General features: G+C 36.6%; 1 protein-coding gene across 3 annotated transcripts; it reads left to right on the top strand.

Annotated features, from left to right (window-relative positions):
- Positions 1 to 6: 6 nt before the first annotated feature.
- Positions 7 to 11929, top strand: LOC102591472 (3-oxoacyl-[acyl-carrier-protein] synthase II, chloroplastic-like). Of its 3 annotated transcripts, none has more exons than XM_006353720.2 (14): positions 7 to 415; positions 1279 to 1484; positions 1558 to 1761; positions 2035 to 2145; positions 2245 to 2340; positions 2499 to 2544; positions 2651 to 2730; positions 3361 to 3429; positions 3565 to 3649; positions 6146 to 6300; positions 6398 to 6478; positions 9975 to 10034; positions 10465 to 10619; positions 11562 to 11929. In XM_006353720.2, the coding sequence occupies exons 1-13, from the start codon at positions 103 to 105 to the stop codon at positions 10579 to 10581; spliced, it is 1623 nt and encodes a 540-aa protein (XP_006353782.1). In that variant the 5' UTR covers positions 7 to 102; the 3' UTR covers positions 10582 to 10619; positions 11562 to 11929. The 3 variants fall into 3 exon arrangements, with proteins under 3 accessions (XP_006353782.1, XP_015166954.1, XP_015166953.1); XM_015311468.1 differs by having other exon boundaries at positions 10465 to 10622; positions 11563 to 11929; XM_015311467.1 differs by having other exon boundaries at positions 10465 to 10627.
- Positions 11930 to 12432: the final 503 nt, after the last annotated feature.

The raw sequence follows: 12432 nt of genomic DNA, 5'->3' as shown, positions 1-12432 counted from the left end.
TCGCTCTAAAGTTTTTCTGAACTGAACTCTCCGCCCTCTGCATTTTTCACCATTGTTATTGCTCTAAAGGGGTTGTATAGTTTGATCGGAATTTAAAGAAAAATGGCGTCATCGACGGTATCGTCATGGATGATTGGGTCATGCATGTCAGTTCCTGGTGAAAAGGAGCATGAATTACATGGTTTTTTTGGGATTTATAAGTCTAAATGCAAATGGGCTATTCCAAGTAAAACAACCAAAGGGGTTTTCATAAACTCCAAATCCAATAATCCTCTTACATTTCCAATCTCTTCTTCCTTCTTATCTCAACCTAACCGTACCATTACTGGATTTTCCTCTTCCAATTCCTGTTTTCTATTTACCGGATCCGCAGTTACTCGTCCCCCAACAAAAAGTATCTCTTCTGCTCAAACAGGTAAATTCTACCTTTATGCTTGATTGATGGTTTTTTCGTGCCCCTTTTTATATGTTTCGTTAAAATTAAGGTTGGTTAGAATTGGAGATGCATTTGTTATTTTGGAGTGTGTTTATTCTCAAGGTTGCATGGTTGATTGTTATAGCTAGTTAGTGAGTGTGTGCTTATATTTGTTTTTTTACATTTTAAACAGACCCAGGTTGGTGAAATTGAATTGGGTTTATTGATTATTCTAGACTTGTTCATTTTGGCATTGCGTGTCATGTGAAAAGAGTGATAGATCATGCAATTTGTTTGTTGCTTAATGCCTGCAAACTGGTTTCTTGTTGGATTTCGAGATCATGCCTCAACACTTTCAACTGTGTTTCTTGGTTGTTTCTTTGGGCTACCATTAGTGTATTTTCTCATACTTGAAACCATTTGTTGGTTCTTTTCAAAAGTTTGGTTGGGTATTAAAAAATAGGTGCTTATGATGATCATACAAGGTGGAAGATAAAATATGTGCATAATGTTGTGTGATATTTTTTTTTAGTATTAGAGATTGAAAACAGCTTGTTGGAACAAGTTTAAGAGTTGTAGTAATTGGCTGGACGTAAAGGAAATCATTGTCCCCCTTTCTTTTTTTGGGTAGAAAGTGGTTACCTTGTGATGACCAAATTTTAGAAAATGATTTTATCATGGAATCTTTTTTTTTGGAAAATATTATCCGTCTTTTGTATCAAGCTACACGAATGGATTTTCTTTGGAGTACTGCCACAGAACTACAAAGTTGTGAATTTCTACATCATTTTCTAATACGCTTTCCTTCAAGTTATCAACTTTCTTACATAGATTTTGATGTATTTGGCCGCTCCTTGTACCAGGGGAGGTAATGGCAATTGCTTCCCAATCGGCCATGGAGGCTGCACCAAAGAAGAAACCTCCAACCAAAGAAAGGCGAGTTGTTGTGACAGGGATGGGTGTGACCACACCAGTTGGTCATGATCCCCACACGTTTTATGAAAACCTGCTTGAAGGTGTCAGTGGCATAAGTGAAATAGAAGCTTTTGATTGTTCTCAGTATCCAACAGTACGTCTTTTTCTTGGGCTTGTTTTCTTCAACTTTAGTTATTTAGATGTTTATAATGAGGTACATATCACAGAGAATTGCTGGAGAGATCAAGTCTTTCTCAACTGATGGCTGGATTGTACCCAAACTTTCTAAAAGAATGGACAAGTTCATGCTTTACATGCTAACGGCTGGTAAGAAAGCACTCTCAGATGGTGGAATTACTGAAGACATGATGAATGAATTGGATAAAAGAAGATGTGGAGTTTTAATTGGCTCTGCTATGGGTGGGATGAAGGTGATCCACTTTCTTTTTCTTTAATCACAAATCTGATGAAAATTTCGCTGGTCAAATATGCCAACTTTCTTTTTCCATTTTATTTTGTTATTTATGTGCTTCTGGGATCAGCTCTATTTGGTCTCCAACATCTCAAATATAATTGAGCAACGGCTTGTACATGATTGCCCATGCATCAAAATCTCCTTAGAGAGAATCCCTATGCAGACCAGGAGTCTTTGCTAGAACCAAGATAAGTGACCACTCACTAACTGATTTGCTTTACTTGAGCAGGTTTTTAATGATGCAATAGAGGCTCTAAGGGTTTCCTATAGGAAGATGAATCCTTTTTGTGTCCCATTTGCAACTACAAACATGGGTTCTGCCATGCTTGCCATGGACCTGGTTAGCCAAAGTTTTAAGTTTTAAGTTTTCAGTTATTAGCTGTGATGTATGATTAAGTAACGCCCAGATTTGTGAGCCTTCTTAAAAATTCAATTGCAGGGATGGATGGGTCCAAATTATTCAATTTCAACAGCATGTGCAACAAGCAACTTCTGCATATTGAATGCCGCTAACCACATCATTAGAGGTGAAGCTGTAAGTTTCAAGCCTTTAAGTCATAGAAAGCTGTAGGAAGCAGAGGATTCAGTTTCGTCTTACCATTGTTCATAGAGTTCCTTATGCATAGACAGATGATTCCAAGAATTAACATTCTTAGTAGCTTAGTTCTCTCTTTTTACACAATGACAATGTAGGACTTGATGCTGTGCGGTGGATCAGATGCAGCAATTATACCAATTGGTATGTACCTGTTCTCTTTTACCAGAAGTTTAGCCTATCAAGCTGAGGTTGTAAAACTGTTGTTTATATAATTTTATGTTATTTTGTTTTTTTATTTCTTTTGCAGGATTGGGAGGATTTGTTGCTTGCAGAGCACTTTCACAGAGAAATACCGACCCTTCAAGAGCTTCTCGGCCTTGGGATAGTGTAATGTCTTGTAAATCTTTTGCTCTTGTTGCTCTGCTTTCTGTCTAGTTGTTAGCACAAATATTTGTGGAATGGATTGGTGATTCTAGTGTACTTGTGCTATTCCTTGTTGCAGTTCTTGAGTTTGGGACTAATAGGAAATTAGAAACATTCGACTTTGAATTTTTCTCTTGTTTACTGAGTGAGTTATGCATATCTCAAATTGCAGTTTCCATTCCATGAAATTGAACTTGTATGGCATATTTTCTTCAGAATTTATGACCATGTAGCTCCATTGGCACTCATGTGAACTTTGTGGAAGAGAGGCATACAAGATATTTTGTAGGAATTAAAAACACCTGTTTTATATTGGTGGAATATTTATATTTTTAGTGTACTTTCGGAGCAAATATGATATTCCAATCACCATGGACGATAGGATGCACTTTACAGAGAATCATGACCTTTTACGGGATTCTCAACTTTTTGCATACATCTTACGTGCTTATGTTAATTGCTATATTCAAATGACTTGTAAGATGAAGCAATAGCACTACAAAATTTCAACCCCATCCTTTTCCTGGTTGTGCGTGTGTGTAGCATATTTAGTAAGAATTGCTTCCTTCTTATTTTTATCTTAATCCTGGACAGAATCGCGATGGATTTGTCATGGGTGAAGGAGCTGGTGTCCTGCTTCTGGAAGAACTTGAGCATGCCAAGGTGATTTATGCTTCAAAATCAATAAATGCTTTCTTGCTCACCCGCTTGTTGATCCTCAAACAGAATATGAAAGATAAAAAGCCAATCCCGGGTCATATAATTGTTTTAAGTTTTCTTTTTAAATTTCATGAGCAGCAAAGAGGTGCAACAATCTATGCTGAATTTCTAGGTGGAAGTTTTACTTGTGATGCTTATCACATGACAGAGCCTCATCCTAAAGGTAATTTCTCTCATATATATATTCTTAATTTACCCTTTGGGGTGGCCTAGTGGTTTGGGCTTGGACTTCCATGTTGGAGGTCTCAAGTTCGAAACCCCTTGTCTCTGAAAGCAAGGGGTTTGCCTTCTGGGTTGAGCTCGTCGCACCGAGCTTGCCTAGTGTGGGTTACCTCGCCTGTGTGGTTTGCGAGCTATTGCATAGGAGCGGGTTTTTTACCCTGTGCGCACCCAAAAGGTAGCGGCTGCGGGTTTCCCTTGTCATAAAAAAAAATATATTCTTAATTTGCGTAGATGTGTCCATGTTGAATGAGCGTGACATCAATATTCTTCTCGTGGACCTTTAAATTCAGTAAAACTTAGCAAAAATTGCATTTACTCATGCCGGATAGTTATACGGTTATGCACATCCTTACCGTATCCGTACAGGTACACAAATCTATATAACAGATATGTCGGAATTTTCATCCAAAAATTGTATAGTTCTCTTGTGAAGCTATTCGGTTGTTGGGGTTCTTTTCATTGGTTAATAAGATACAGTTAATTAGATAGAGTTAGTGAAAATTTCTCAAGAAGAGGAAGATCAATGTAGCTTGAGTCTAAGAAACCAAATGGGTAGGAACCAAGGCTAGGGATGTAGACAGGTTGAAGTTGTGGTACTCAGGAAGCTCGAGGAGTAGAAATGGAGTAGATATTTTAGTAGACAAGGAACTTAGGGAGCAAGTGGTAGAGGTTAGGAGCTAAGTTGTGCGGACTCTTCACTTTCGATGCCGCACCCGTGTCGGATTCTCCAAAAATACACTACTTTTGGCGAATCCGACACGCACCCCTTGACATTATTGAAGAGTCCGAGTAACATAGGTTAGGAGGATGAATGATAGGATGATGTCCATTAAACTAGTTTTGGGGATAGAAATGAAGGAGTTTCCCTTTTAGATTGCGCGAAAGCTTTCGAGATGGTCATAGCTAACTTGAGCTTCCAATAGTGGGAAGAGCACCTGGTGACCTATGCTAGTGTGGTGGCTAAGACTCAGATAGATTACGTGCTCCTTTGGAAGTGTGATAGAGGTTTATGCAAGACTGCAAGGTTATTAGGGGTAAGATTTTTCGTACTATATGGGGCTAGCCTCCTCCTTGCCTCTTCTCATGATTAGTAGCATTATTTAGTGATTTTATAGTTTCTTATTCTTCTATGTGTATTACTATTTGTTGCTTCATTTACTTTGCATCTTGGTATTTGGTTGTCATTTTTCTTGCAATCCTGCTTTGATGACATTCCTTTTGAGCGAGGGTTTATGAGAAACAACCTCTTTAATCCACAAAGGTAGGGGTAAGGTCGGTGTCCATCTTTCCCTCTCTATACCCCACTTGTGGGATTACATAGGGTTATGTTTTGTAATTAAAAAGTGTGTTTTTGGGTGACAGTTCCTTCAGGGATATCCAATAAAATTGGAACGACACAGAGGTATGTTTTGGCGGGCAACATCAAAGAAACTTTTGAACATTGAAATTTCTTAATTTCTAGATGGCCTGTCCGACTCCTTTTCCCTTTTTTTCTTCTCTGTATCTAGGATTGCCTTGCTTTTCTTAATGATGGCATATCAAATGTAAGATTTACTTTTTGCATGATGAAACGGAAGCGTTTTATGTTTAATTTACCCCTCCAACTATTAGCTGCGAAATAGAGGCCTCCAAAATATGATTCCATCACTCTATACATCTTATACTCTGGAAGGGTCTAAATTTTGATGGGAAAGTTGTGTGGCTAAACGGTTAGGGTAATACATCTCCCAAACCTCTTCTCTTTTCATCTTCTCTTTCTATGGCCTTAAATATCTGGTGCCTTGTTTTTTCCAACAAATAGAGCAGCAGATATTCTTGAATCTGTCTATCCATCCATCTCATAAAAGGTACTACCCCTAACCATATATAGGATTTGATCCTTTGATTATACGTTGGCTTCATTTGAAAAAAAATATGTTTCTTCTCTTACCTAATGACTTATAACTTGCATGTTTTTCTTTAGTCACCAAGATTTTGTTCCACAAGGTATTAACTCCTTTATTGACATCTTATAAAAATTACCTTTTATGGGATGCATGAGTCACACAAAGCTCCTGATGGACTCCTCTGTGTGGCCCACCTATCTTGCCATGCTTGACTTTATTCTTTTTCTCATGTCAACCGCAGATCTCGAAATAAACTGCTTCTTCCTGGTTGTAGTGACTTAAATGATATACTAATTCTTAGCTTCTTTTTTCTGTTTTGCCTAAGTTGGAGATGCAGTTGTACCCATCAAGGCTAGTTCCTCAAGTTCTAGTATTTTCTGATAATTGTAGTTGAAAGATTCTTCCAAACCAGCCAGATATACTTGCACAATTTGTAGCTTACTCAAAACAGAATTTAGCTTAACATAATAAGAATGCACAATCTCATGTTTACTGAGATATACAATAGAGAAAAGGAAAACTTTGAACTCTTCTATTCTCTAAACTAGCAGGAACTGGAGTCATCCTATGTGTAGAGAAGGCATTAGCTCAGTCAGGGGTATCCAAGGAAGATGTGAACTACATTAATGCGCATGCAACATCCACACCAGCAGGAGATCTTAAGGAGTATCAAGCTCTTGTTCATTGTTTTGGCCAGAATCCAGAGGTTAGATTGAAGTTCTCTCATTGAACTACTGTGTCCATGCCAATCCTCTCAGGTTTTTGGTTCAGCTGTTTAATCAGCCACTGCTCTATATTTTCAGTTGCGAGTTAACTCCACAAAATCTATGATTGGTCACCTGCTTGGAGCTGCTGGTGCTGTTGAAGCTGTGGCAACTATTCAGGTTCTTTTATCTCATAACTCCTCAAAGTTTGCTGCAGCTGCAGTTCAGTTGCTTTCTAGTTTCTTGTGTAACATTTCATCCAACTATTTTCTTGCATAGTAGATTTCCTGGCTGCAGATTCTGATATTTCTGCTTGTGTACCCTGTTGGGTGATTTGGATATTATTTTGGTGTCATCCTGTTGAATTGACCAAATCATTCTGTTATTTATGTAAGCATCTAATTGAACTAGATAACGTCATTAGCATCTCATACTATTTTTAGCAACCGTTTCGGGGGAAGTGAAGAAGCAACAGATTAATTTGGCTCCTCATTTGTTTGTGTGCTCTAGAACTTTTTTTTTCTTTTTCTTGAGAGTGAACTTGTGGCTGCTAATACAGAGAGCACAACTGAAGCTGTTTTACTGGGGAAGTTTCAATTTTTTACAATTTCGTGACATGAATTGCTTTCCTTTTGAATCTGAGTTCACTTATTGATGTAATAGACAATAAATTAACGAAAATATACATGATTGTTAATATCAGCTGCCAGTGAAAATGCGTATTTATGCCAATTAGTAGCGATGGCACGTTGTGGGACCTAAAGAAGGGGAAGCAAAGGGACTGGCTAACTTTTTACAGAGAGGAAAATTAGTAAAGGCCTAACCACCTGGTCTTGATGATGTCGAACTGTTGGTCAATGTAACCTCAAGTAGACAAATGACTCGTAGGGATAGAAACATCAACTACCTTGGAATCTGGAAAAACTAAACCTAAGTGTTGATGCAATCCTTTAAAATCTATTTGCTTTCAAGTTCAAGAATATCTTTACAGAAGGGTTATGATTTACTTCTGATCTGCCAATCTGATTTGTTGAGCATAAACCTGGCAAGAGTATCAGCAACGATTTTGCGTAGAACCTGCATACATAAAAATGAAGTGCATGGCAATGTATGTGCAATATCATATTGAAAGCTGCACCGCTTTGACATTAAATCCTACCCTTGGATATGGGTATCTCCACTTTGTACAAAGTTCATCCAGGGAATGGGATAATGCAAGCTACTAAAATAACCAGTTCTAGCCGTGACATCTGGGTACGCTCTAGAAAGCCACAGTAGGATGCCCTTAATGTTAATAGTGGTATATAGACCAACTTAATCAAGGTGAGGGTATACAAAATTGAGTTCTTTTTATATATATATCGTTGCTTAGAGTATTGCGCCCTGATGTAGTTTATGACACTCTTCACGTCGGACAGACTTTCTGATGTTATCCTCCGTCAGAAGACGATGTGTCAAAGTAAAAATTAAGTTACCCATGATTCCTTGCCTCGAGGTTAAATAGGCCGTGCTACATTATTTGTCATCTGAAATGTTGTCTACAGATGTTATAAATGATAACACGATACAGGTATTTTGCAAGCACTTGTGCAGGTGGACTAGGGAATTTTTTTATCTAGAAAAGTTACTCCATTAGGCCTGGGTTAGGTCTTCTCTGATGTTTAGACTACGGAAAAAGACATGAAATTCAGGTATACTTTGTAAATATTTCCTGGCTACGTATTAGAACCATGAATATGTCATGGAAGTATTAGACAGTAATGATACTTCTGAGGTCTGTGTGTGTGTGTAAACAGGTTAACCTACACTAGATTTTTGGGTGTAATCTATGAATTTCTAGGTAACTAACTGTTTTATCATCAAATAATTGGGAAAAGAGATCTGGAGAAAACAAAAATATGGATAGTTGGAGTCAAGTTAAAGAAAAGTTTCATATTCAATACAGTGGCCTTTCAAACTGTCGTTACCAAAAGAAATGAGAGTGACCTTTAAATCTTTGAATAATTCCAGGACAGGTGGTTATAAGGTAGGATGTAAATGATATAGGAGCTATACAAAATGTATATGACCAATTTAGTTCTATCAAAAAAAGTTTGGGTACATGCTTTAGTCCTGAAACTGTGTGCAATGATGGCAATGTTTCACATAACGGTGCTTTTATGCAAGTATCAAGGTGCGAAGGTGTGTGCTTGTTCAAGACATGACTTTGAGGGAACACTAACCAATAAATCTCTTGCAAGGTGATGTAGTTTTATGTTAACAGAAAAGTTGTATTAATTCCTAATCAATGGATAAATATGTTAGTCATCAGAACTTCAAAATTACTAATTATAGCATAAAAGCTAATCCCTGACGAAGAAATCTACAACCGTATTCTTTCATTTGACTCAGAAACTTAGTATGGGTTTGAACTTGATTGTCACAGTTTTCATTTCATATATTTCACTTAATTCTTTTAGTTCCTTTGTTCACATGATAATGGTTTGTCTTTATACTTCTCTTGCAGAATGTGTATATTCATACATATACACACAAGACAAACACATATTCTTCACCAACTCCTCTCTTAAGTAAAGCACGTGCTTCAATTACTTCTTTGGTGTAGAAGTTCAGCTTATCTTGTCATTTTTCCACACTTTTCACCTTTGAACAACATTAGTGCCCTCTCTCTAAGTTAATAGTATAGATGTTCATAGCTAGGTGGTACCAAATTCATAGTTGTTTAGGTTGTAATCCAACTTTTAAAAGAAGACATCCATAGAAGTTGTAGGATGTAATATTATTTTTAAAATGATAAAATCATATCTTCACCAACTTCTTGTTTGAATTTAAAAAGAAAAAAAAGAAGCATACTTTTTTTTTGTTGTTAAGAAAAAGAGCATACTTGTACAAGGAAGTCGCATCATATTCATAAAAGTATATGTAATCTGAGTTTTGAAAGAAGAAAATCATGCCTGTAGAAGACATTTTCAAAGGAACATTGGTGGGAGCCTTGAAACAATGCACAGCGGGAGCTTTCCATAGTGGTAATTTATTTTTTGTTAGAAATTGTTGCTTTTTGCAGTGAATGTTGCTGCTGTGAGTTACTCTAGCTTGAAGTTAAGAACCCAAATGAACTGGGAGTAGAGTAACTTTGTCAACTTAAATTATTTAAATAAATGTTGACTGATGAAGCAAAAGAGACAAACTTTATCTAATTTTTTTACCATGTGGGTATAGTTTTTTGTTTTGGCTACGAGAGTAGCTATGGCGATTGTTTTTGGATAAGTGATTACCTATTTTGAGATAATTCAAAGACAATTTTCTGCTGCTACATAGTTCCTTGCAGTTTGTTGGTGCTGCACAGTGTAATTGAAGTTAGATTAAAGTTCTAATTGTATCATCTCTGTTCTTGAATTTCATTGTAATCTGCCTTGACAGTGGAAAGGATGGTGAGGATAGACACTCCTTGGACATTTACTTGAGTATGTTGCAGTAACATGTTTTTGCTATAGTTTATTTGTGATAATGATAAATTAGTTTGATAGTACATAGATGTTGCAGAACTTATTCTTAAGGTGATTGATGATTACAGATTTCATCCTGTAAATCTTTCTTGACTATACTTTTAAACGTGTCTCTTGCAAAAATTATCTGGCTGAAACTGCTGACTGACGGTTAGAATTGGACTTCTCAGGCAATTCGAACTGGTTGGGTTCATCCAAATATTAATCTTGAAAACCCAGATGAAGGCGTGGTAAGGATTTATCTTTTGTTCATTTAAGCATGGAATATCATCATACATAAAGAATTTTACCATATGAAACTGCTAAGAAAGCTTGCTGTATCAAGAGCATGCCGTTGGTTACACTTAATGGCTGACCAGCTAGTTAAGTTTAACTTTGCAACTTCTCTGAATTTTTTACTATATCGCCAAAAGCTGGTTTATAGTGGAGCCTTTTATGGAAATGAAAAACTCACGAGTTATGAATCACAAGTCTATTAGTTTGATTCACATTTTCTGCATTAGTAGGGCTTTGCTCTGATATTGCAACCAAGACAGATTCTTTTGTGACATGAATATACAGAGCATTTGATATATCATGTCTCCCCTGTTTTACTATTTCAGCTTTACTCTTTATTGACCTGGTAATCACCGCATCTGATATGTAATATCAATGAAACAGGATACAAATATACTTGTTGGTCCCAAAAAGGAACGACTGGATATTAAGGTGGCATTATCTAATTCATTTGGATTTGGTGGCCACAACTCATCAATCTTATTTGCTCCTTACAAGTAGATCTCTCGAACAATATTGATGCATCTGACAGATACAAGGTATGTAGGTGCGTGCTTGTTTGTATTGAGGAAGTGAGGAAGATTAAGAAAGCCATGTATTTTTAAGGGTACACTTAGCAAATCTAGTTAGTTGTTTGGTAGGGAACAAAACGGGAGAAGAAGGATCACTGTTTTAACATGTAACAACCTCGTTAGTTTGTTTCCGCAAAATAGAGGGAAATGGAACTTCATTCCTTCTAGACTATGGGACCTGCTTCCTACTAAACCCCATATGCAGCAGTGATCAAAGTAAATTTGAGAATCTTGAGTCTGGAATATGATCGTCTTATTCTTCGATTTTATTATTGGTCATTTGGTTGTTGTTTCTTTTGCTACGGTTATCATATTATTTGTTGTTGTTACTTTTCTCTTCTCTGTTATTTTGATCATGGCTTCTTCACTACTGCATTTCCTTTTCAAATCTGCTTTGATATGCTTTACTTTAGCCGAGGGTTTGTTGGAAGCAACCTCTCAACCTTCACAAGGTAGGGGTAAGGTCTGCATACGCACCACCCTCCCCAGACCCCACTTGTGGAATTACATTGGGTATGTTGTTGTAGAGTGGTCTATTTACTCAGAGACTATACTTGTAGGCTATGCCAAGCTTGCTGCTAAGACAAGTTTTCTTGAACAAGTGGATTCAATATTTTGGTACAGAACACCTATTTGGCAAAAAGAGAAGTGTTAGCAATGACTTAAGGTTATATATCAAACTGTTGGTTGAACAGATTTCCTTTTTACGATAAAAGGGAATCACCTGAGCTTGGGAGTTTAGTGAGAGTTGATAGCTTTTCTATTTCAAAATGTTGCTAGCTCTTTTTAGCATTGATTCACATCTGTAATGGAAACCAAATGAAACAAGCCTCCTTTCCCCACTTCTTTTTCTCTTACAGTTACTCCCCTTGTATTCATTGAACTTAATTACATATGTTTTCATTTAAGGAATATTTGAAAGGATCCTTGATTCCCAGAGTTACTTGAAGGACACTCGTACAAGAGGCCTCAGTCTCGAAGAATTTGTCTTTTGGAAGATAGTCTAATGACGGTGGTACACTTCCCTCTGATATACAGAATTCGTTTTAGATGATTGTTGGAGAAAGAAGATCCTGAAGTGAAGAATGGGGGAAGGATCAAGTTTTATCTCCTTTTCTCTTAGCTAAATTATTATATACTAAACTAAATTGTTTCTCATATATCCTTTACACATAACAGCAAATGATTTATGTGACACTTAGGTGTTTGCATATATGTTAGTGTACTAGTTTCTTTGTATACCATATATTCTGCAAGACCTCTTTAAATTTGACTTCTTGATATTTGAATGAACAAACTCTGAAGGACTCGTCAAAGGAAAAAACAAGGTGATAACTTTAGGTTATCCAAATAAACAACACGTTTTCCCCTTCAAACGGGCGGTCTTTAATCTGTCCTTTAGCAATCCAACTTATCTCTAGTGGGGCATAAGTTCTTTAGAAATTGAAGTCGTATTGACTTTTTTAAGTAACTTATAAGTTAAAAGTCAAAAGTCACAACTCTTATCATAACCAGAAGTCCAGACTTAAGCTTAAGAAATTTACAAATTTGACAACATTGGCGGTATTTTAGCTACAACTTTTTTTAATTAATAAATAAAAATAAAGGAGTACAGTTGGAAATCTTATGGAAAATACCTTCATCACGAACACTTGTACGGGATTAGCCAACGCTTATCATTTTTGAGTAAAGTTTCACTATGCATTTGGGAGAAATGTTTGACTATTTCAAAAATATGATATATACCCATAAGTTCTAAAAATTATTAAAAATACCTTTA

The sequence above is a fragment of the Solanum tuberosum genome, unplaced genomic scaffold (genome assembly GCF_000226075.1).
Source record: "Solanum tuberosum cultivar DM 1-3 516 R44 unplaced genomic scaffold, SolTub_3.0 scf00157, whole genome shotgun sequence".
NCBI classification, from domain to species: domain Eukaryota; kingdom Viridiplantae; phylum Streptophyta; class Magnoliopsida; order Solanales; family Solanaceae; genus Solanum; species Solanum tuberosum.
This window is presented reverse-complemented; position numbering and strand designations above follow the sequence as displayed.

Excerpts from the sequence above, each read along its gene's own strand:
- LOC102591472 (XM_006353720.2), top strand. The coding sequence starts at position 103 with ATGGCGTCATCGACGGTATCGTCATGGATGATTGGGTCATGCATGTCA. Across the intron at positions 3,430-3,564 it reads AAGAACTTGAGCATGCCAAG|CAAAGAGGTGCAACAATCTA; the intron begins GTGATTTATGCT and ends TTTCATGAGCAG. Across the intron at positions 6,479-9,974 it reads AAGCTGTGGCAACTATTCAG|GCAATTCGAACTGGTTGGGT; the intron begins GTTCTTTTATCT and ends TGGACTTCTCAG.